Source organism: Hemicordylus capensis, chromosome 2 (assembly GCF_027244095.1).
Source record: "Hemicordylus capensis ecotype Gifberg chromosome 2, rHemCap1.1.pri, whole genome shotgun sequence".
NCBI lineage: Eukaryota > Metazoa > Chordata > Lepidosauria > Squamata > Cordylidae > Hemicordylus > Hemicordylus capensis.
In genome coordinates this window covers 248,529,047-248,552,380 of record NC_069658.1, presented here as the reverse complement: position 1 = coordinate 248,552,380, position 23,334 = coordinate 248,529,047, and the positions used below count along the sequence as shown (strand labels likewise).

General features: G+C 45.5%; 1 protein-coding gene and 1 long non-coding RNA gene across 12 annotated transcripts; one reads left to right on the top strand and one right to left on the bottom strand.

The window, feature by feature from the left end:
• Window positions 1-414: 414 nt before the first annotated feature.
• Window positions 415-21,324, bottom strand: LOC128342210 (zinc finger protein 213-like). Of its 11 annotated transcripts, XM_053289276.1 has the most exons (9): window positions 21,193-21,209; window positions 18,096-18,168; window positions 14,761-15,610; window positions 13,191-13,311; window positions 9,349-9,431; window positions 7,605-7,710; window positions 7,195-7,305; window positions 4,946-5,431; window positions 415-1,661 (listed from the first exon to the last, which is right to left on the bottom strand). In XM_053289276.1, exons 3-9 carry the CDS (start codon window positions 15,421-15,423, stop codon window positions 1,072-1,074), a joined length of 2,160 nt encoding a protein of 719 aa, XP_053145251.1. In that variant the 5' UTR covers window positions 15,424-15,610; window positions 18,096-18,168; window positions 21,193-21,209; the 3' UTR covers window positions 415-1,071. The 11 variants fall into 11 exon arrangements, with proteins under 11 accessions (XP_053145251.1, XP_053145250.1, XP_053145253.1 ...); XM_053289275.1 differs by lacking the exon at window positions 18,096-18,168 and having other exon boundaries at window positions 21,193-21,324; XM_053289278.1 differs by lacking the exon at window positions 18,096-18,168 and having other exon boundaries at window positions 21,062-21,241.
• LOC128342220 (uncharacterized) lies at window positions 18,435-21,716 on the top strand. Its single transcript, XR_008314837.1, has 3 exons — window positions 18,435-18,753; window positions 20,760-20,801; window positions 21,155-21,716. It is a non-coding gene; the product is annotated as an uncharacterized LOC128342220 (long non-coding RNA).
• Window positions 21,717-23,334: the final 1,618 nt, after the last annotated feature.

Below are 23,334 nucleotides of genomic sequence, written 5' to 3'. Positions count from 1 at the left end.
CCCCTCTGCCCAGATCTGATTGTTCATTCAGCTGGATTCTAATACAGGCCTTCTCAATTTTTCTTTGGCTGTAGGATCCAGCCCAAATATTTAGGAGCCATGTCATGTAGACTCACTGCTCGCCCCCGACAACACCCTCTGCTCCACTAGGGGTTGGGTAAACTCCCCACTTTGCTTGCTCACATCTCCTCCTGGCAGGGACAACTGCTGAAAATGAGCTGGGGGGGGGGGCAGAAAATGAGCCGCAGGTGCATTGCTCATTCACACTTCCCACCCCACCCAGGCTGCCTCTCTCACCCTCTGTGCTCACCCTGTCCTGAGCTGCATGGGCTGTCATTTGCCTGGTTGGGGATTGGAATTCCCCAACCATGTGACTGAAACCCCTAGTCACATGGCTGGGGATTTCTATCCCCAACCGGGCAAATGACAGCCCATGCAGCTCGGGACAGGGTGAGCACAGAGAGCAAGAAAAGCAGCCTTGGTGGGGTGGGAAGGGTGAATGAGCAATGCACCTGCGGCTCATTTTTCACCCTCCCAGCTCATCTGCTGCAGCAGCCTTGACTCCTGGTCACATTTCCATCTAGTTTAGGCAGGCAATGGCCAGACGTGACCAGGAGGAAGAGAGAGCAGGCAAGATGAGGGCGGATTGCTCCCTCCTCTTCCTGATCACATCCATCTAGCTCAGGCAACATGACCAGGAAGAGATGGAGCAACCACCTGCCCCCAGCTTGATTATGCACTCCTTCTCCTTCATCGCCCGGCTCAGCAGCCACACTTAAATTCAAAGGCACCATGGAAGCTAGTACTTGGGAGTGGTTGAGTCCTGGTGTAACAGTCACAACTCCCTGGGAAAAACTTTCTCCTCATTTAAAGCATGCATAAGATTTCTCTCCTGTGTGTATTCTCTGATGACCAAGAGGTTCTTTCTCCACATTCTCTCCTGTGTGGATTCTCAAATCAAGTGGCTTTTCTTAGTGACAATTTCCCAGACACTCTTGGGCACACATATGGCTGTGGACATTTTCAATGTTTCATCCACACCACCCTCCAGTTGACTGCCTGAAGGTTTTCCTACATGGGGCTTTCATCAGGATTCTGTCTGGCGTGAGCTTCCTGGTAACTCCTCAGCCTAGTTTTCCAACAAAAGTTTTTCTCACACTCGGGGCAGGTGAATGGTTTCTCCTCAGTATGGATTTTCTGATGTTCCACCACCCACTTTCGCCAACGGAATTTCCCCCCACACAATGAGCACTTATGAAGTTTCTCTCCTGTATGGATGCTCTGATGGTCTTCAAGGCTATTTTTTTGGATGAAGGTTTTGCCACACATCAGACAGGTGTAAAGTTTCCTTCCTCTATGAGGAGTTTCCCGGTTAACAAGTCCCAAGTTGCTGATAGGACAGGTTTTCCCACTCTGGGAGTACAATAACCGTTTCACCCATGTGTGTGTTGTAGCCTCTTCCATGGAGATATGACCTTCTGAAAGCTTGATGGACTCAGTTTGCATCTTCTCCTGCTGTGGCCCTTCAGACTTGCATTCTTCCTTGTGAGTTGCAGCCGTTTTACTTGGGGATATTTTAGCTGGCATGTGGCATCCTTCCTTTGGTTCATTACTCTCCTGTTGAGAAGTCCCCTCCCTGGATTTAGTTGAATTCTTATCACCTGCAAAGAAAGACAGATAATCTGTCAGGATTCAAGCCTCCACTGAGAGACTTGAGCTGACAACTTGAGGAAGGTCAAATGAGGAACTCAGCCTGTGCAGAGACCACCATCCACCTAAGCTAACAGGCAGACCCATCACAAACCTACTTTATGCCGATGATGTGGCTATACAATCAATGACATTAGTCAGTATGAGGAGAGCACTACAAAGACTTACACAGTTTTGTGAAGATGAGTTCCTAGTCATAAAACCCCCAAAATTAAGGTTATGGTATTTGCCAAAAGACCGAAAGAACAAAAATGGCAAATTAACAGGAGTAGGGTTGAGCAGGTTAGGAGCAGGGCTGTCTTTAGGGCATGGCAAGCAGGGTATCCACCCTTTTATCCACTCTTTTAACCCCCAATAGAATTTACTGGAAGGGGGCCCTGCACTGGCTGATTTGCCCCGGGCCCCGCACCTTGCCAGAGCTCTCTAAGGACAGCCCTGGTTTGGAGCTATAAATACTTGGGTATAGTGTTTCATGCAAATGGTACATGGGGTACACAGTGTGAACATGCTGCAGTGAGTACACCTGCTATACTAAAATCTTTCCACACTAGAAGGGGCTATTTCATCCCAGTGGCTGTCAAGGTATACCAGGCCAAAATACTGGCACAAATGTTATACGGGATCTAGATCTGTTCCACCTGTAACTTCTAATTCATGGAAGCGTTTCAGTCTAGATTCCTTCGTGCCATTTTCTAGCTGCCTAGATGTGTTTCAAATACCATCTTACGCCTAGAGGTGGGTTTAATCAGAGCTGAGGCCCAGGAGTGGCTTCACACATTTAATTACTGGCTCAAATTATATTTTTGCCATCAGGGCCTGGCCACCCTGGTAAAGATAAGTTCCACTCTAATTGGAGTAAGAGCCTTTACGATAAATTGGGCAGATATGGCCTCTCACCACAATATCTACTTCCATTGAGACATGACGCTGCCAAATAAATGATTAAACAACATATTGCAGATATGGAGAAGCAATCTGATTTGAGCCTTGTTACCATCAGTAGTATTCCAGGTGGCTTCTCAAACTACCCTCAGCCAGCTGCGTACCACACAAATCTGACTACTCTAAATCAGAGGAGCGCTTTCTCGCTGGCACATTTCAATGCCCTTCCTTCTGCTGTTTTGGATGGCAGATTTAAGAGAATACCACTCACGAACCGGTTATGTCCATGCAGTTCAGGCAATATCGAGTACATCTCATATGTTCTTTTATACTATTTATATTATAGGGACATTTGCATTGCCTGGACTGAACCACTTCTAAAAAATATGCCAGGTCGATAAGAAGACTATTACACTTCCTTCCTTCTGGCAGACCAGTATACAACAATTATAGCTGGCGTAGCAAGATTCTGTGCCACAGCACTCTAAACTGAGAAGGGAGCAGTTGCTTAATTGGAATTGAGACCTCTGTATGTACATGTTGTACTTTGTACTGATGCTCTATCACCCAGTCCTGTTGTTTTGATTTTATTTACTTTAATTTTATTTTTTATTTTATCTTTTGATTGCACCAATTAGCTCTGGCCAAGGAGAGAAAGAGTAAGAAACTGGGGGGTGAGAGTGGTGTGTCCTGAACCAGGTTTTATTGATTCTCAGAACAATGGATAACTGAGACAGAGATGCTCAACCTTGGGTCTCCGGATGTTGCTGGACTACAACTCCCATCATCCTCAGCCACAATGTATCCCACCCTGGAATCTACCAGGTGGCATGCAAAAAGATAGCTCAGTACAAACAAAAAAGTACAGAATAAAAACAGCAGCAAGACATTCCACAACATTCTATTTACATTCAACAAAAGTACAACAGAGCACAGCCATTAAAACTAGGGATGTGCACAGACTGGTCCGGAGCTCATTCTAAGGGCCTCCGGACCAGTCCGGACCTGGGGCCGGTTCGATGCTGGGAAGGGGGGCTCTTTAAGGGCGGAGGAGGGTGTACTTACCCCTCCCGCCACTTTCCCCCTCCAGCGCTCCCGCTGGGGTGGCAGAGTACCTTCCTGCCGCCCCTTCCCCCGTTCGGCAAAAGGCTTCAAAAGCCTCACTGTGCATGTGCACATTGCACACACCATGTCCTGTGTCGCGTGCGCGCACGGACGTGATGCACGTGATGTGCGCACGCGCAGTGAGGCTTTTGAAGCCTTTTGACAAGGAACGGGGGAAGGGGCGGGAAGGTACCCTGACGCCCCAAATGCTTACCAAAACGGGCGCGCTGGAGGAGGAAAAGTGGCAGGGGGGGTAAGTACACCTTCCCCCGCCCTTAAAGAACCCCCCTCCCCAGTGTCGGACCACAGAGGTACGGTTCTGTGCACACCATTAATTAAAACCAGCCTAAGTCACACACTGGAACACATGGACCAATAAGAGTCTTTGCCTAGTACTGAAGTTTAGGCATTGTCCTCACACAGGGGATGAGTTGTGTGGACTGAGGAGCAACCTCTGAGGCTAGGGCTTTATAGGCCCTGGTGGAAAGGGATTGGCCCGTGGAGGTCAGCTGATGGAATGTTTGAGTAGACTGGTAACTGAAGCCTAGATGGCGCTACTGAATCACAGAGTTCAATCTCTCAGGTTTGTAGTGGAAACAGAGCAGGGGTTCTCAGCCTTGGTTGGGTCCCCAGATGTTGTTGAACTACAACTCCCATAATCCCTAGCCACAATGGCAATTGTAGTCCAACAACATCTGGTTGTGCTGCCCTGCTTTAGGTGATACTGAGCAAGATGGATTGACTCTATATAAAGCAGTTCTGTACGTTCACTTCAAAAATAACCTCATGATACTAAGTAGACAGCATAATTCCTGTTGTTCTCCTGCTTCAACTTTTCTCCCCTTACTCTTGTGTCTCTTTTTAAATTGCAAATCCCCTGGGGCAGGGACCCATCTTCTCATCCTGTGTAAAGTGCCAGCCACACAGGTGGCACCATAAATAATAGATAAAAATAAATTTTCAGGCATGAGGGTATGGGGCCATAGCTCAGTGGTAGAGAATCTGCTTGCATATAAAAGGTTCCAGGTTTAATCCCTGGCAACCCTAGGTAGGGCTGGGAAAGACGCCTTCCCAAAAATGTTGGAGAACTGCTGCCAGTCAGTGTAGACAATACTGAGCTAGATGGCTAACTATGGTCTGACTCAGTACAAGGCAGCTTCCTACGTGCCTCCAATTTTAATTTTAATTTTTACAAAGGTTTGTCTCCATTATCAGAAGTTTGGGAAATTCTGTTCTGGGGTATACCCACCTCTAAGTGTTCTACGATTGTCCACAGGAGATGCACAGGGAAAGGGCTGATTTTTGCTCCTGGGACCTAACTTAGTGCTGTGGATTCTCTTGTGTCCATAAAGGGCTGATATCCCACTGAAGGCCTTCCCACATTTGGAGCATTGGTAAGGCCTTTCTTCCAGATGGAGTCTCTTGTGCCCAACAAGATCTGATAAGCTATGGCTTCTGAGTCCACATTCTAGGCCCTTGTGGTTTTTCTTTCTTTGAGGAGATGCACTGACTTCTTTGACCTCCACATTCCCCCCACATTGAGAGGGCTTGTCTTGGTCCTTCTCTTGCCAAGTCCTTTGGTGTAGTGTTGATTTGGGCCAAGTCTCACAATTCTCAGGCCTCGAAGACGTGGTGGGCTGGCATTCTCTTGGTAGAGCCTCAGGTTGTTCTCTTAGCTCAGGGCTTTCTTGTAGAGAAATCTCATTTTTGGCTTCATTCCAAGTCATGCTACCTGCTGTGAAAGTGACAACATGCAGGTCTTTGCTATTTATACAAGAGCCAGTGCTCTCCTGTGGGTAGAGTGCTGTGCTTTGAATCTCTGGGAGACCCAGGTTCAAATCGCACACCCAAACACAGACTCATTAGGTGGTCTTGGTCAAATAGTTACCTCTTGGCCTCTGTTGTTTCTCTGTAAAATAGAAACAACAGTGACTGCCCTCCTCACAAGACTGTTGTGAGGATGGACACAATAAAAGATCATGAGGAACTGGCACAGCTTAGTGGCTAAGGATGTATGATAGAACATTTTTGGTTTTAATCTGCCATGGCCATAACTGCTATGAACAATCTCAGCAGCTTTAGACAAGCACTGTCTCTCAGCCTGAGTGCCCCACCCTTTACTGCATAATGGCCTACCTTACAGGGTTCTTATGAGGATATTATATATGTGAAATGCTTTGCTCATTATAAAGCATTTTTACAGTCTTTCCAATCTGCAATGAGTTACAGCCATCATACACCAAGAAGGGAAGACATCCCTTCTGAATAACTCTGAATTAGCTGGAAAATGAAACCCGCAGAGGCGGCTCTCAGATGCATTTCTGCATGATTTACAGCCCTGGCCTCACCTCCTTCCAATAACAGAATTTTAAAGTTGGAAGGCATCTAGGAGGTCTTCTAGTCCAACCCCTTACTCAGTGCAGGAAGCGACTCCAGCATCCCTGACAGATGCCTGCCCAGCCACTGTTTGAAAACTTCCAGCAAAGGTGGGGCTTGTCATATGGAAGCCTTGTTGGTCTACGGGTCCCTTTCCATCAGCTTGGGAATCACGAGTCCTCCTTCTGGCTGGAAAGGGAGATGGTGAGTTGGAAGGAGAGAATGGCAATCAACTGATGCAATGTGAAGAGCTTGCACACTAGTTCTAAGCAAGCACTCACCCACCAGTCACACACTCCCCAAGACTACTGCCCTCTTTCCCACTGGGATTCCACATGCTGTTTAGATGCCCAGCAAGAACCTCCTGTGATTTCTGCAGCTCCACCAGCTGGTCAACTCTTGCTTTCTGAGAACACCAACCCTTTCCTCCTCTTGCCAGAAGAGGGGTGGGTTATTCTCGGAAAGCATGAACTGGCCAGTAGGTGGAGCTGTGGGAAATACATGAGGTCCCTGCTGCCCATCTTACTTACTTATTATTTCTCTATGTAACCCTCTTTGGAAACTTTTGTTGAAATCTATGCAACCCTCTTTGGAAACTTTTGTTGAAAAACAGTATATAAATATTTGTTGTTGTTGTTGTCTGTCTGGACAGTGCATGAGATCCTGCTGGGAAAGAGGACAGAAGTTCCGAGCTCTTGCTCAGAACTTGCGTTCAAGCTTTCCACATTGCTCAATTGATTGTGTGGAATGATGCCTGGTGTAAATGGTGCCTCTTGCTTTGGGTGCAAGAGCTCTGGAGTTCAACCCTGGCCTCCTTCAAGATGGGTAATTCTGCCCTGTCTCTGCATCAAATTTCAGGGATGTCCAGAGCCATTTGATCATTCAGCCACGCCAAATTATCCATCTTCACCTGCTTGGAAGGAGCCAACACTGCAGCAGTAACTCTTGCAGAGATGCAGCTGACAGGAGATGCTCTGGTTGCACCCCAGCAACCTTATCAGCAAGCACTGCTATGGAATATTTATGGATATCTTAAAGTGTTGAAAAACTCACAGCTACTTGCAAGCCAAACCTCCCACATGGTGGGTGTGGTCAATGAAACCTTTCTGTCATGCTCCTAACCTGAAGGGCTGTCTGGAGACGTCTCACCATCCTCAGCAACCAAAATGAACACTATTTCCTCTTGTCCGGGCTCAGTGACTACGGCTGGCTTGGGAATCACAAGTCCTCCTTCTGGTTGGAAAGGGAGGTGGGAAATTGGGAAGAAACGGGCAGGCATATCTGTTACATAAGAACATAAGAACATCCCTGCTGAATCAGGCACAAGGCCCATCTAGTCCAGCATCCTGTTTCACACCGTGGCCCACCAGATGCCTCTGAGAAGCCCACAGGCACGAGGTAAGGGCATGCCCTCTCTCCTGTTGTTGCTCCCCTGCGATTGGTATTTAGAGGCATCTTGCCTCTTAGGCTCGAGGTGGCCATGGGTTTCAGCTTAGGCCTTTCTTATTTTTGCACACACTTGTAATGTTTACCTGGAGAACTGATGTTTCCATAATGCTTCGGCAGGACTTCCCAGTACATAGCACTCTGGGTGGGATTTAGCACAGTCCCTTCTTCCTTGTCCAGAGTCATGGCCGCCTGAAACAGAAAAAAAGCACACACACCCCTGCTCAGACCCTTGTTAGCCCAATAATATTTATAAGGCACTTCAACATTTATGTGATAAGTGTAGAAACCTTGTTGGTCATGCTACCTGGTTTAATGCTGTGAATCTCACTTTGGGTGCAAGAGATCTGGGACTCAATTGCACATGCAATTGGTGTAAAGAGGGGGCTACCTGAACATGTTGGATTTCCACCTTTCCTCTTCCATGAGGAGAGCGGGTCTTGTGGTAGCAAGCATGAATTCCCCACCATTCATGGGGAACCTCAAAGTAAATTTGCTGTCTGGGAAATCCCCAGGCTAAGGTTAGGGTTAGGAACAAGGGGCTGTACTCCTGCCTGCTCTATTTAAGGCTTCAGTTTGCCTTTGCCTTTTGCTGCAGCAACCTTGTTGTGAATGTGCCTGGACAGGTTTGGTTTCTTGTTGTTCCCTTGGTTCTTTGGCTCCTGATCCCTTGCCTACCTGACTTTGGCTTTGCTTGTTCCTGATAAACTGATTTCCAGGCTCCTGATTCTTACCAGTTGTGACTTTGGCCTTGCCTGCTCCTGACAATAGAGTCCCTGGTTCCTGACCTCTGGCCTGTTGTACTTCGACTTGATTGATTGATTGATGGATTGATTAAGTGCTGTCAAGTCGGTGTCAACTCTTAGTGACCAAGTAGATAGATTCTCTCCAGGATGATCTGTCTTCAAATTGGCCTTTAAGGTCTCCCAGTGGTGCATTCATTGCTGTCGTAATAGAGTCCATCCACCTTGCTACCGGTTGTCCTCTTCTTCTCTTTCCTTCAACTTTTCCCAGCATTATGGACTTCTCAAGAGAGCTGGGTCTTTGCATAATGTGTCCGAAGTATGATAGTTTGAGCCTGGTCATTTGTGCCTTGAGTGAAAATTCTGGATTGATTTGTTCTAGGATCCATTTGTTTGTTTTCCTGGCTGTCCATGGTATCCTCAAAAGTCTTCTCCAGCACCAAAGTCCAAAAGCGTCAATACTCTTTCTGTGCTGCTTCTTCAAAGTCCAGCTTTCACATCCATAGAGTGTCACAGGAAAAACCATTGTCCGAACGATTCTAATTAATCTTTGTAGGTATAGACACGTCATGGCATCTAAATATCCTTCTGAAGGCCTTCACTGCAACCCTACCAAGCGCTAGTCTGTGGCGTATTTCTTGGCTGCTGGATCCTTTACTGTTGATGGTCTGCTTTTATGGATTGACCTTGCTTGCTCCTTACAGACCATGTTTCTGGCACACATGTCCACTGAGAAACAACATACTATATCATTGTCCCAGCAAAACAAGATGCTGATCAGGCACATACAAGTAGGAGAGTTTGCTCTAATGTGATCGTACTATGACTTCTACTGTGAAGAATATTTATATACCACTTTTCTACAAACATTCTCAAAGCAGTTAGTAAATAAATAAGATGGTTTCCTGACCCAAAAGGCTCACAATCTTAAAAACACAAAAAACAAACCATAAGGTAAACACCAGCAACAATCACTGGAGAGATACTGTGTTGGAGGTGGATAGGGACAGTTGCTCTCCTGCTGCTAAAGTGAAGAGAATTACCACTTTATGAATATAATAAACAACCCTGTCAGAATTTCATGTACCTCAGTTGGTCCACCTTCAGCCATCTCCACTTCATCTGGGCAGCAAACTGAATCTGAGCCATGTGGAATCATTACTCTGCTGGCTAAGAGTGAAGCAAGCATGTTCAGAAGCAAGCTCAGTACAGCTAGCACACACATGCACCCAAACATAAAATATGTTTGTTCTTCTAGTAACAACACATTTATTCTAATACTAGAATATTACTAAATGTCTAATCTAATGTTTAAATCTCCTAGGTCAATGGAGATTTAAATGTCTAATGTCTAAATCTCCAAGGTTGAGTTAGACTATCCTTTTCTCCCTATGGTTCAGATACCAGGCTTATTTAGCAACTCAGCCAATACAGTTATATGATGATGACAATGACATCACCATGACAGACTCCAATAACCAGGCAAGATGAGTCATCTGAGAGAAAACTATCACCCAGCTGAAATCTTTTCCCTCTAACCCTTTTACACCGTTGCTGAAAAGTACAAATAATTGACTTATTGGCTATTTTAAGTTATCTGCCTCTAGGGATGCCTTTCCATACTAATCTGTCTGCCCAGTGAAAAGAAATCATGGTTTGAGGTGGGTTTGCAAGCCGCAGTTTGCACTTACTATGGCAGTCATACACATGAGCTCTCTGGGGAGGGTAGGCAGGCTGCTGGAAAGGCAGGAACTAGCCTTCCTTCCCCAACAAACAAGCAGCCACTGTCCTCCCCTCAGCCACAACGCATACCCACATGAGCAGAGGTGTGGCATAGGGAGATGCTGGGAGCAGGAGGACTTCCCCCCCTCTCGCATCCCAGGTTGCCCAGGGGCACGAACATGGTGGCTGCTCTCATTTGAGCAGCCCCCACACTCGGCACAGCTGCTCCTTTCCCCGGCTTGCTACTGGAAATGGCGGCAGATTGTGGTGGGGACGGGACCATTTAACTGAGCGGTGATCACCTCCTAGACGATTGCTGGCTGAGGTTTGTTTATTTGTTTAACATATTTGTATACTGCCCAAAACGCAAGTCTCGGGGCGGTTTACAACAAAACAATTTTTAAAAACCAAATAAAAAGGGCAAAACTTTACAACAATTTAAAACTTAAAACAACATGAAAACTATTAAAAACCATCAAACTATTAAAACAGTATCTAATTACAAGCCTGGGTGAACAAATGAGTCTTGATTGCCCTTTTAAAAGTTGCAAGAGATGGGGAGGCTCTTATTTAAGCAGGAAGTGTGTTCCGAAGCCTTGGGGCAGCAATGGAGAAGGCAGGTCCCTGAGTAGCCACCCGTGGGGTGGCAACTGCAGACGGACCTCTCCTGAAGATCTCAATGGGCGGTGTGGTTCATAGCAAAGAAGACGTTCTCTTAAATACCCAGGGCCCAAGCTGTTTAGGGCTTTATAGGTTATAACCAAGACCTTGTATTTTGCCTGGAAACCTATCTGCAACCAGTGTAGATCTTTTAAGATAGGAGTGATATGGTCTCTCCAAGATGACCCAGAGACCAACCCGGCTGCTGCATTTTGGACCAACTGCAATTTCCAGACTACGTACAAAGGCAGCCCCACATAGAGTGCATTGCAATAGTCAAGTCTGGAGGTGACCAGCAGATGTACTTCTGTTCTGAGATCATTTTTCTCAAGAAATGGATGCAGCTGGTGTAGCAGCTGAGGCTGATAAAAGGCACCTCTGGCCACTGCCTCAACCTGGGACACCAGGGAGAGGTTTGTGTCCAGAAGCATCCCCAGACTGCATACCTGTTCCTTCTGGGGAATTGTGACCCCATCCAGAATTGGCAGATCAAAATCATCTCCTGAATTCCGACCCCACACAATAAGTACTTCCATCTTATCTGGATTCAGTCTCTGTCTTATCTAGATTCGCTTAAGCTCGGCTAAGTGTCGGGTCAAAAACTTGGGCTTGACATTGGGGCAATGCCAGGAATGGGATCGATCCCCATGCTTCTCAGCCTAACCCAGGCTGGGCTGCCCTAGTCTGGGTTAGGCTGTGTGTGTGAATACCCTTATGGTTTGATGTAATGTCTGAATTGGTAAAGCATAGTTTATTTTATTTATGTATTGTTAGATTTCTATACTGCCTTTCATGAAAACAACCTCAAGGCGGTTTACAAAACATTTAAAACAATATTAAAAATAAAACAGTTACACAATAAAATATTAAATTGAAATATAAAAATAGAAATTGAATTAAAAGTTTAAAAAACATACAGAAGAAGACCATAAAATACAGAGCAGCAACAACAAAAACAACACTCATATAAAAGCCTGGGTATATTTATTTCAGCCACCTAATGGTGCAGCAGGAAATGACTTGACTAGCAAGCCAGAGGTTGCCAGTTCGAATTAGGGATGTGCCCGAACCGGTTCGGAGGCCATGCTGGAGGCCTCCGAACTGGTCCGGTTCCGAGCCAGTCTGGCGGTTCGGCACAGAGGGGGGTTGTACCTTTAAGGGCGGGGGGTAGTACTTACCCCCCCCCCCCGCCGCTCTTCCCCCTCTGGCGCTGTGGTTTTCCTTAAAGTTTCTGGGGCGGCAGCGTTCCTCCCTGCCGCCCCTGCCCCCATCGTTAGCCTTCCAGCGACGAAGTCCGTAACACGCATGCGCCCATTCCGCCGCGTGTGTGCACCCGCCACCACCTCGCGCGCATCTGCAGAGCACGTGCGCGGCGGCGGGTGCGCACGCGCGGCGGAACGGGCACATGTGTGTTACGGACTTCGTCTCTGGAAGGCTAACGATGGGGGCAGGGGCGGCAGGGAGGAACGCTGCCGCCCCAGAAACTTTAAGGAAAACCACAGCGCCGGAGGGGGAAGAGCGGCGGGGGGGGTAAGTACTACCCCTCCGCCCTTAAAGGTACAACCCCCCCGTGCCCTACCGGACCGGTTCGGAGGCCATGCACATCCCTAGTTTGAATCCCCACTGGTATGTTTCCCAGACTATGGGAAACACCTATATTGGGCAGCAGTGATACTGGAAGATGCTGAAAGGCATCATCTCATACTACACAGGAGGAGGCAATGGTAAACCCATCCTGTATTCTACCAAAGACAACCACAGGGCTCTGTGGTCACCAGGAGTCGACACCGACTCAACATCACACTTTACCTTTAGTTACTTTAAGTGGCGCAGTGGGGAAATGCTTGACTAAGAAGTGGAAGGTCGCCAGTTTGAATCCCCACTGGTATACACCTATATCGGGCAGCAGCAATACAGGAAAATGCTGAAAGGCATCATCTCATACTGCGTGGGAGATGGCAATGGTAAACCTCTCCTGTATTCTACCAAAGAAAAACCACAGAGCTCTGTGGGCACCAGGAATGACAGCACACTTTACCTTTATATTTATTTAGTTATGGCCATGACTCTACCTCCGGAGGTCCCTACATGATCGAAATGGAAATGCTGAGTACTTGGAAAATATATGCAGGCAAGAAACTCCAAACCACAATTAGTTTGTATGGGTGGGTTCACACAATTGCCTTCACGTACTTAACAAGTAGGTATGAGCAGAACTGAAGATCATGAGGAGTGTGCTCTGCTGTTGGGCATGACATCTGAACCCTCCCAAATCCACTTCCTGAGATTCTCTACCCAACATTCTCCCAACTTCCGTACCCAAGATCTGGATCTCAGGTGGAGAATCTTGGGTGTATGTTGGGTGGAGCATGCAGGAACTGGGCTTGGGTACATTCAGAAGTCACACCCAATGGAAGTGTGTGTGCTTCAAGATCTCCGGTTGCTCTTGTACCAACTTGGTAAGTACGTACAGGGGACTAAGTGAACCCACCCTATCCCTGGAAGATCAAGCCATGTGAGATTGGAACTGAGTCACAGAATCCTTACGGGGCACAGTGCTATCGGAATTACTGTTCTGTGTTGCTTCCCTGTGGACCTGTCTCTGGGCAGAACCTGATGGAACTTCTTGTGCTCCCGAGGAAATCCTGGCCACCCGCCGCAACAGCTCCTGAAACAGAAAGGAAGATCCTACTCAGGGAAGAGGACTGAGTGTGCAACAGATCAACGTTGCATTCTGGTCTCCAAGCTCCTGTTGTCCTGCAGGCACAAGTTAAAATGCTCGTGCAAATGGCCTCTGCACATGCACAAAGTCATTAAAATGGACTGGGCTGCTGCCAGCCCTGGCTACTCTGGTGGAAGCCGATGGGGCCTCACTGGATTCCCCTTTACTGGTAGAGCTCTGAACCAGGTCAAACCAGTCCAGGGGTCAAACTGGACCGGGTTCAGTTCAACCAGAACCAAAATCAAACCAGGCTGGGTCAGGTTCAATCTGGTTTGGATTCAAACCTAACCAAACCATCAGAACCGGTTTTGTGCACATTCCTAGTCTCTGGGATGTAAATTTAAAAAATATTTATATCCTGCCCCTCCAGTTCCATACAACTCAGGGCAGCTTAATACTACTACAAACGTTCATATACTGTATTTCAGCAAAGGTTCTCCAAGCAGTTTACATAAATAATAAATAAACCAGATGGCTCCCTGGCCCAAAAGGGCTCACAATATAAGGTAGGCATCAGGCACAATCTGGCTGGTTGAGGGACAGTTGCTCTCCCCCTGTTAAATATAAGAGGATCACCACTTTAAAAGGTGCCTCTTTGCTCCATTAGCCAGATCGACAAGAATAATAAAACAATGAGACAATAAATCAAATAAAACCATGTACAATTTTAAATGTTGGCTAAAAATAGGACCCAATTAAAAGTAGCCTTAAAAGTTGAAAAGTTAAGGTTATTAACTTTAAGTTAAAGTTCTTGTGATAACAGTTAAGGTAATAACAGTTAAGGTTATTGTGAGGATAAAAGGTGAGAAAGAACTGTGTGCACTAACTTGAGCTCCTTGGGGGATGGGAAGACTATAAAGAAAATATTTAATCTCTAAAAAAATGCATTGCCTTAATAATTGGGAATGTCTTTTCAGCTGAATAAGAGTTGCAATCCTAATTCATTAATTCCAAGTACAAGAGATATCACAGAATAAGAATCCTCATATCAATCAGAGTTTAGCATTATATACACCACACTTAGGACAGGCTAGAATTCTAAAAAAATAAACTAAAAAAGAACAAAGAGAGCCAACCAGAATGAAAAGCTGGGGCAGCTCCTAGCACACTTCTCTGTTTAGAGACAAAAGGATTTCTATGTAAGACTGCCAATTTTTGAACCAGTCCCTTTGCTCTTCTACTTTTAAAAGCAGTCTTGTCTGTAACAATTAACATGTGAGAATGCTGATTTCCCTACAGCAAGGGAAATTTCCACCCGCTGATTTCTAAAGACCAAGCTGCTCTTAAAGGCACAAGAGTAAGCTAGGTCTTTTTTTCCTAATCAGCTGGCAATCCCAGGACAGTGCACAGGATACACATACCCAGGCAATTAAATATTCAATTTTAGAATCTCACCTGCTCTTGTTGGTTGCTCATGAAATTCTCCACCAGGATCACTTTTGGCCTACCTTCCTCAATCAAATTCTGGAATTCCTGGGGCATGATGGCCAAGAACTGCTCCAGGGCCAGCAGCTCCAGGATCTCCTCCTTGGTGTGTCTCTGCGGCTTCAGCCACTGATGGCAAAGCTCCTGCAGCTGGCTGTAAACCCACTGTGGGTCTTCAGACGGCTGGCAGCGGAATTGCCTGAAGCGCAGGCGCTGCTCCTCCATTTTCACAGTGTCCCCTTGCAAGATGGCAGCTTTCACTTTCCCATAGTCCTCTCTGTCTCTGCCTTCCAGCTCATTAATGGCCTGCTCAGCTTCTCCCCTAAATGCTGGCAGCAGCCGGGCCACCCACTCTTCTTTTGGCCACTGGCACGCCTCAGCAACTTGCTCAAAGGACGCCAGGAATGCCTTCGGATCTTCCCAGGGCACAGGTCCTCTCAACTCTGGGTTCTCCCAGTTCACCTGAGGGAGCTGGAGGACTCTCAGGGTCTCTTGCCATTGACTTGCCCATTGTGGTGGCAGCCACTCCTGTGCTTGATGGTTCTGTGATGCCACCCATTCTGGATGCTCCTCGAAGCTCATAACCTGGGCGATGGGTGGAACTCTTCTTGGGCCTTCAACTCGGGCCTCCATTTTCACTCCCTGGTTTTCTCCCTTACTTCCTTGGCAATCTTGACCTGTGGTAGCTCCAGGATTTTGATTTCTGTTAGAACAGGCTAGTACTACAGCAGCTCTGTGAGATGTCCAGAGGTCTTAACAGGCCTTTCCCCAAGAAGATTCCCTGGGGGAAATGCCTGAAAGGAGGAAAAAAGGCTACTCCCTGCAGGAAAGAGACGAATATAAAAGACAAACCTGAAAGCTGTAAAATAAATGCTTTGGCAGAATGCCTGTGTCAGGTTCTTTTTTTAAAACTTTATTTCTACAAAACTCCATGCATTCTAAGAACAGTTTGGACAGAAAAGACCTGCCATCCTGTGGTATGAGGGAAGGAAAAAGAGGACAGACCTCTGAAGGCAAACCTTCCTAATTCATCCCCGGCCCTTCCAGAGGTGTATTAGGTCCGCGCTCAGTCCAATCTTCACCAGACAGTGATCCATCCATAACAATGATATTAAGGCCTCCTGGACTATCTACAGATCTGCACTGTACACCATTGACCTCAAACCCCAAATCGAGTGTTTGGCCTGCCACATGTATGGCAGACCTGTGGAATATTGAGAGTAGCTGAGCCATAGAACATTGAAAATGTCAGTTGGGGAGGGAGGAAAAATGAGGGAGGAGAGGAAATTGGCCTGTTCAAGCCCCAAAGGAGGGGCATCCCTTTCATGAGGTCAGGTGAAGCAGTCGGCTCAGGTGGCAGATTATTGGGGCAGCAACAAGCTGACAAGATGCCCCTCACTGCTGCCTTTGGGACCAATTTGTCCCTTGCAAGCTTTGCAAAGGAGCACAGGGAGGAAAAGGCTGCCCTCCTGTCCTCACACTATTTGTAAATCTTAAGAAACGGAAAGGGCTGCTGGCAACCTTCCAGCCTCTTTGCCTGTACACCACATTCAAAGCATGCAAGGGTAGGATTTGAAAGGGATCTGGCCCCTTACAAGAGGCACGGGGCAAGGTGGCATTTGGTGCCTCACCTCAGGCACTGCAATACCTTGGGCTGCCTTTGCCCCAAATAATGTATAGGAATTATCCTGAGGGGATTAGGGTTGGGGGCAGGGGCATGGCTAGGGGAGAGAGGACCTGTGTTTGCCCCTCTCCCCAACGGCACCTCGGAGTGAGGGAGATAATGAAGAAAATAGGGAGCTGTGGAACTAGGGGCCCCCCAGGAACTGGGGCCCCCAGGTTCTTTGAACCTACCCATTCAATTATAGCTACATTCTTGGTTGTGGGAATGTGTGCTGATATTTTAAAAAACTTACTTCCTTGCACTACGAACTACCACTATGAATATTTATATACCGCTTTTCAACAGAAAATGAATTCCCAAAGCGGTTCACAGAGAGAAATAAAAATAAATAAATAAAATGGCTTCCTGTTCCCACAGAGCTCACAATCTAAAAAGAACATAAGAACAGTCAGGAGTTGAGGGCGTGCCCTCTCTCCTGCCATTACTCCCCTGCAACTGGTACTCAGAGGCATTCTACCTTTGAGGCTGGAGGTGGCCCACAGCCCTCCGACTAGTAGCCATTGATGGACCTCTCCTCCATGAAGTTATCCAAACCCCTCTTAAAGCCATCCAGGTTGTTGGCTGTCACCACATCCTGTGGCAGAGAGATCCACAAGTTGATTATGCGTTATGTGAAAAAATAGTTTTGTTTGCTGGTCCTAGACCTCCCGGCAATCAATTTCATGGAGTGACCCCTGGTTCTAGTGTTGTGTGAGAGAGAAAAGAATTTCTCTCTCTCCACTTTCTCCACACCATGCATGATTTTATAGACCTCTATCATAACATAGATAGACACCAGCAACAGTAACTGGAAGTACTGTGCTGGGGATGGATAAGGCCAGTTGCTTCCCCCCTGCTAAATAAAGAGAATCACCACTTTTAAAAGGTGCCTCTTTGCTCAGTTAGCAGGGGACCACTACACATGGTTGTTTGAGAAAGAAGGAAAGGAGGAAAAAAGGGACAAATTTTTCCTTTCGCACTCTCCAGAACACGCCCCCCGCCCCAGCTTTATACAACAATAAAATATTCATGTTCAGGTCACACTATGTAGCACAACAGGGGAAGGCTTTATCAGAATGGAACAGTTTTGTCTTTAGCCTTTCACTTGGTCACCACTGGCAACATATAGGATTTATGTCTGGGTGAGCAGCATTTAAGGGCTTAATTCAGGGCCTGGCAAATCCCAGGTGCTAGGGAGCCATGGAGCCTATAAATTTATTTATGTACATATTTTTATACTGCTCAGAACCTATGTCTCTTAGCCTGGCGCCTAGACTAGGATATTCAGAGGCAGCATTATGTAATAAAATATTTATTTGTCCCAGGCAGCCCAGTTTCTGTTCTAAGGATGCCACTTCAAAAGGAGATATAGAGAAGCCCATTTACCCTCCCTCTTCTGCCACCAAGTCCAGTAATTTTGTCAAGTGCCCATTGCCTAAATTTTTGGCTGGCTGCTAGATTCAAAGAAAATTTGTCAAGGCCTTTGTTTAGACTTCATGAAGCAGTGGCTTCATTAGCACTTCAGTACTGATAATATTCCCAACATGCTGCTTCCCCCTCCCCCACCCCCTAGGAAGGGAAAACATGACATGCTGTTTTTTTGTGGTATGAGTGCCAGGAAATGGCCAGGAAATGACCTTACAGTGTGACATGGGGACACAGCTGGCTGCCAGGAACATTATTAGCACTTCAAGCACTGCTGAACCTGCAGCTGCCTGCAGCAAAAAAAAAAAAAACAAATTAAAAAGAATTAACCCCTTCCAATGCTCCCAAAAGAGAGGAAGAATTAACCCCTTCATGCTCCCAAAGCAGGGGAATATAAATATCTGTGGGCAAGTAAGTGTTGGGCTTAATTACAAGGTCGGTCTGAAAAGAAACACAGTGTTTGGTAATGCACTGCAACGTTTTGTTTTGAGTTGCTACCACAAGCAGCTGGAACGGCTAGCACAGAAGATGGTTTGGGGAGAGGTTAAATTATAAAGGCTGTTGGCCCCAGCCTAACCAACAGAGTGGGTCTTTCTGTCTCACCTGTCCCTCTGATGCAGCCAGGTGGGACTGCCCGCTGATAGAGACAGTCTGGGAGGAGCGAAATGACAGTTGGTCCTAGCCTAGTCAATTGAGTAGATCTTGGATGCTGGTTGCCAACCGTCCTCTAGCTAACTGAGTGGGCCTCAGGTGTAGCCAGTTGGAATGGCCGCTGATGCAAGCAGTTCCAGGGGGGAGGAGCCAAATGGCATTTGGTCCCAACCAGGCTGTAGGAGGGGAGCTTTCCGTATCTCTTCTCCCTGGAATGCAGCCAGGTGGGGTATATAGAGTGCATCACCACCACCATCACTCCAAGGGTTGTGTTTGGTGTAGTCCTCTACTTCTCTGCTCCTGCACATTTTCAGAGGGCACTTTTGCAGAGTAAATGAATACAGCAAGAGGAGAGGAAGCTTCAGCAATGAATAAGGGGCCATTAGGCAGTGATCTCTGGAATGGGTGGGGCAGGGTATACGTTATGTACAAAAGCATGTCCCTATTTTCACTTGAGAAATGTTGGGAAATATGAAAAAATTTGGACTGGAGGATTATAATCCATCCTCATGGTCTACTCCCACCTCCATATTAAAACTGGTGTACTAAGATGGCACAGAACCTTTTCACCATGCATATTCTGGTGTAAAACGTAGTGCATCCAGCTAATTTAAGTGGCAGGATTGTCCACCCAAAATTTGTTATCTGTAGGTAATTGGGAACACAGTTCCCTCTAAGGTGTGTGCATGTGCGCACGCTCACAGGTTTTCTGGCATTTTAAAATTTTATTGGCTTTTACAATAGCTTTACAATCCAACTACATTCATTTATTTGATTAAGTAAATATTGACTTCCCACTTACCTGTCTGCGTGGTTCATGTTAACTATACATATAAACCATTGCTATAATAATTCAAAACATACATACTCCACACTGCTACTCAATTTTAGCCAACCCAACCTGCTGTTATTACTATATTTCAAACCCTGCTGAAAGGTCCATATTAGAAAAATAGTTCTTTAAGTAAAGTAAAAATGGTTCCTAATCTTCTTTGAAACATTCCAAATTTTCATCCCTTAGAAATGCTGTAAATTTTGCCATCTCAGCATATTCCAAAATTTTTATCAACCAGTCTTCTGAGGGCATTTTATTGTCTTTCCATTTCTGCGCATATACTATTCTAGCTGCCATGGTTGCATACATTAAAAATGTTAAATTTCTTCTGGAGAACTCTCCTTGAGTTATTCCCAGCAGGAAGGATTCTGGCCTCTTAGGAAATGTCATTTAAAAAAATTTCTTCAGCTCATTATATATCATATCCCAACAAGCCTTTGCCTTCCCACATGACCACCACATATGAAAAAATGTTCCTTCACATTGTCCACATTTCCAACATTTGTTTTAAACCTTTTTATACATTAATGCTAGTTTTTTCAGTGTCAGATACCACCTATACATCATCTTATAATAATTTTCTTTTAAAGTATAATATGCAGTAAACTTTAAGACAGTTTTCCATAATTTTTCCCATGCAGCCATATCTATATTATGACCCACATCTTGAGCCCATTTTATCATAGACGTTTTAACCACTTCATCTCTTGTCTCCTCCAAAAGCAACAACTTATACATCTTAGAGACTGAGACACTCACAAGTTTTCTGATGTTTTCTCAGTTAATTTTAGATCCCACTCAGGTTGAATTAGAAAGACCCCACTCTGAATGCATCTGCGCACACAGTGCCTTGATACTGCCGCCCAGAACAAAACTCATTCAGCACAGAGATGAGAAATTAGAGGGACCACTGATTGGGAAGTATGATGTTCAGAATATCTTCAAAAAACTAAAACAAAAAAACACTATTCAAATTCTCCTCAAGTATATTCCTGTGTAAAAAGTCATGGATTCAGCTGATTTCAGTGGCAGAACTGTGTATGCAAAAGTTGGTATCTGTAGGTCATTGGGATGTATGACTTTTCACACAAACATTTCAAAACATATAATAGATATACATATTAAGTTGTGCTATCTTTTTCTTTCTCTTAAAGGTTATTGTATATTTGTTTTTATGTTGTATATTTGTTTTAAACATATTTTGTAAATCTGAAGAATTGCTTTGAAAATGTATAAATTACATTTTTTTTAAAAGGCTCAGGAACTTTTGTCAGGAAAAGTGTCAGCTTGCAAGCCTGTGTGGCACATTTTGCTGCCTTAAATATAATATGCAAAATTATCTTTGCTGCTGTGATCTTGCAAATCCAAAAATCACTGAAAACTTGCATATTTCAGATTTTGAGACAGACTGCCCTGGCATCACATGATGCAATCAATGTAAGTAAGGAAAGCAAAAACTAGCTGTGTTTTGATAAAATTGCCCTATTTAGTATTATCTGTAGCATAACAATCTCTATTTAGCTGCATTCTAATGTGTTTGGAATTAAATTATGTTAAAATAAAAATGTAAAGATTACAGCAACCAAAATGCAACACTTGGTTCAGGAAATTTATTTTTTTAATCATATTTATATACCGCCTGATATGTGTTTCTCTATATATGACTTTCAAAAATAGGAAACCATGATTTAAATTACCTTGGTTTACAGCAGTCTATCTTGACTTTCAGGGCTCAATCTAAACTAGGCTTTAACTTTGCTTTCCCCCTTCTTATTTCCTTTTCATTTCAGGATCAACTTGGGGAATATGTGAAGAAATATAAAAGTACCTCTGAGAACACACAGAGTGCCAGATCCACACCCCTGAATACAGCAAGAGTCAGGGGGAAGAACTTCCGGGTCAAAGGGCATGGTTTCCCCAGCAGGCTTGTTGCTAATCTCCAAAGTTCTATCCATGCCTAGAAGGACTGATAAGGAGAGGACCCAAACCACTAAGCATTTCCCCCACATCGGGCAATTTCTATTTCTATTGGCCTTGTGCATTTCGCCCCCAATGCCTTGAGCATGCCAATAGAAAAGTGCACTACAGTATGTGTGTGTGTCAATAAGCGTTCCAAAGAAAGCAACAGCAACCTTATTCAAATAGGTTGACCACATTGGAGTGGAATAGGAATAGGAATGATAACAATCAAGGTAATATGTAACCATTTGTGCTTTTAGGCATTATTTGGCATAACATCTGACGAACAATGGCTTTAATTTTATCTATAGGCATAGTGTAGTCTAGTTATGTTGTAAAGTTAGGCAACACATTTGTTTCTAAATAAATGTGCAATATTTTTGTTTCTTGTAATGTATGCCATTTATGTATTTCTTTAAGCAATAAATACATAGCTTAAATGAAAGCCATCACCAGGGATGATAAAAGTCACATAACTAAACCCCTAACAATACATTTTCAGTTTGGGGCATCTTGTCATCAGAGCAATGAAACACACAGGGCATGTGACGACAACAACAGCAACTGACACTGTGCCAGCAAACTAACATTTTCTGTTACACAATGGGGGAGGGGTGGTTTTTTGACAATCTTCCCTTCCCTCAGTATCCTCCCATGGCACTCAAAATTATGTCCTGAGGACCGCACAGCCCTCAGGAATACAGTTTCAAGAGACATAGTGGGCTTGAGAGGGAAGGGGAAATAATTGAAAATCACCCCTCTCCCGTTGTGTGATAGAACATGCTGGCGAGTTGGTATAACATTAGTCTGGATGTCCAGCCACTGTATAAAAGGAAGGCAGGCAGGCAGGTAGGAAAGAAGGAAATAGGTTGGCCAAATGGAAGGAACACAGGGCTCTTGTAATTGTAAAAGACTCTGCATACGAGCAGCTCAACTCAGGCTAGGGCAGCCCAGATCCCAATTGTGGTGCTTCAGCGCCGGCTAGCCCGGTTTTTAAACCTGGCATTTAGCCAAGGTTAAACCTTGGCAGGCGATTGTGAAACCTATCGCTGCTGGGTTTAAAAAGCTTCCCTCCTGCTTGCTGCCAGTTCTGGCAGTGAACCGGAGGAAAGGGGTGGCCATGCTGAGCGTGGCAACTGTTCTGAGAGCATCCACTGTGTTCATGGCATGGGGCACTCTGGGAAGTCCTCCCGCCCCCAGCTCCGGCCTTCCCCACACCACAGCTTGTGTGGGCATGCGGCGTGACTAAGGAACAGACAGCCATTGCTCATCTGCCAAGGAAAGCGGGCAAGCTCTTGCCTTCATAACACAACATAAGAACAGCCTTGCTGGATCAGGCCCAAGGCCCACCTAGTGCAGCATCCTGTTTCACACAGTGGCCCACCAGATGCCTCTGGGGAGCCCACAGGCAGGAGTTGAGGGCATGCCCTCCCTCCTGCTGTTACTCCCCTTAAACTGGTACTAAGAGGCATCCTGCCTTTGAGGCTGGAGGTGGCCTATAGCCCTCTGACTAGTAGATGTTGATAGACCTCTCCTCCATGAAGTTATCCAAACCCCTCTAAAAGCCATCCAGGTTGCTGGCGGTCACCACATCTTGTGGCAGAGAATTCCACAAGTTGATTATGCATTGTGTGAAAAAGTACTTCTGCTTGTTGGTCCTAAATTTCCTGGCAATCAATTTCATGGGATGACCCCAGGTTCTAAGTGTTATGTGAGAGGGAGAAGAATTTCTTTCTATCCACTTTCTCCACACCATACATGATTTTATAGACCTCTATCATGTCTCCCCACAGTCGTCTTTTTTTCTAAACTAAAAAGCCCCAGGTGTTGTAGCCTTGCCTCATGAGGAAGGTGCTCTAGGCCCCTGATCATCTTAGTTGCTCTCTTCTGCACTGTTTCCAGTTCTACAATGTCCTTCTTTAGATGTGGTGACCAGAATTGTATGCAGTACTCCAAGTGTGGCTTCACCAGAGTTTTGTATAAGGGCATAATAATATTAGCTGTTTTATTT

What these genes read in the sequence shown, in the direction of transcription:
- LOC128342210 (XM_053289275.1), bottom strand. Translation starts at nt 15,423, where the DNA reads ATGGAGGCCCGAGTTGAAGGCCCAAGAAGAGTTCCACCCATCGCCCAG. An exon ending in TGAGCAACCAACAAGAGCAG is followed by an intron (nt 13,312 to 14,760) that starts GTGAGATTCTAA and finishes TTTCTGTTTCAG; the next exon opens with GAGCTGTTGCGGCGGGTGGC. An exon ending in CTGAAGGTGGACCAACTGAG is followed by an intron (nt 7,711 to 9,348) that starts GTACATGAAATT and finishes TTTCTGTTTCAG; the next exon opens with GCGGCCATGACTCTGGACAA.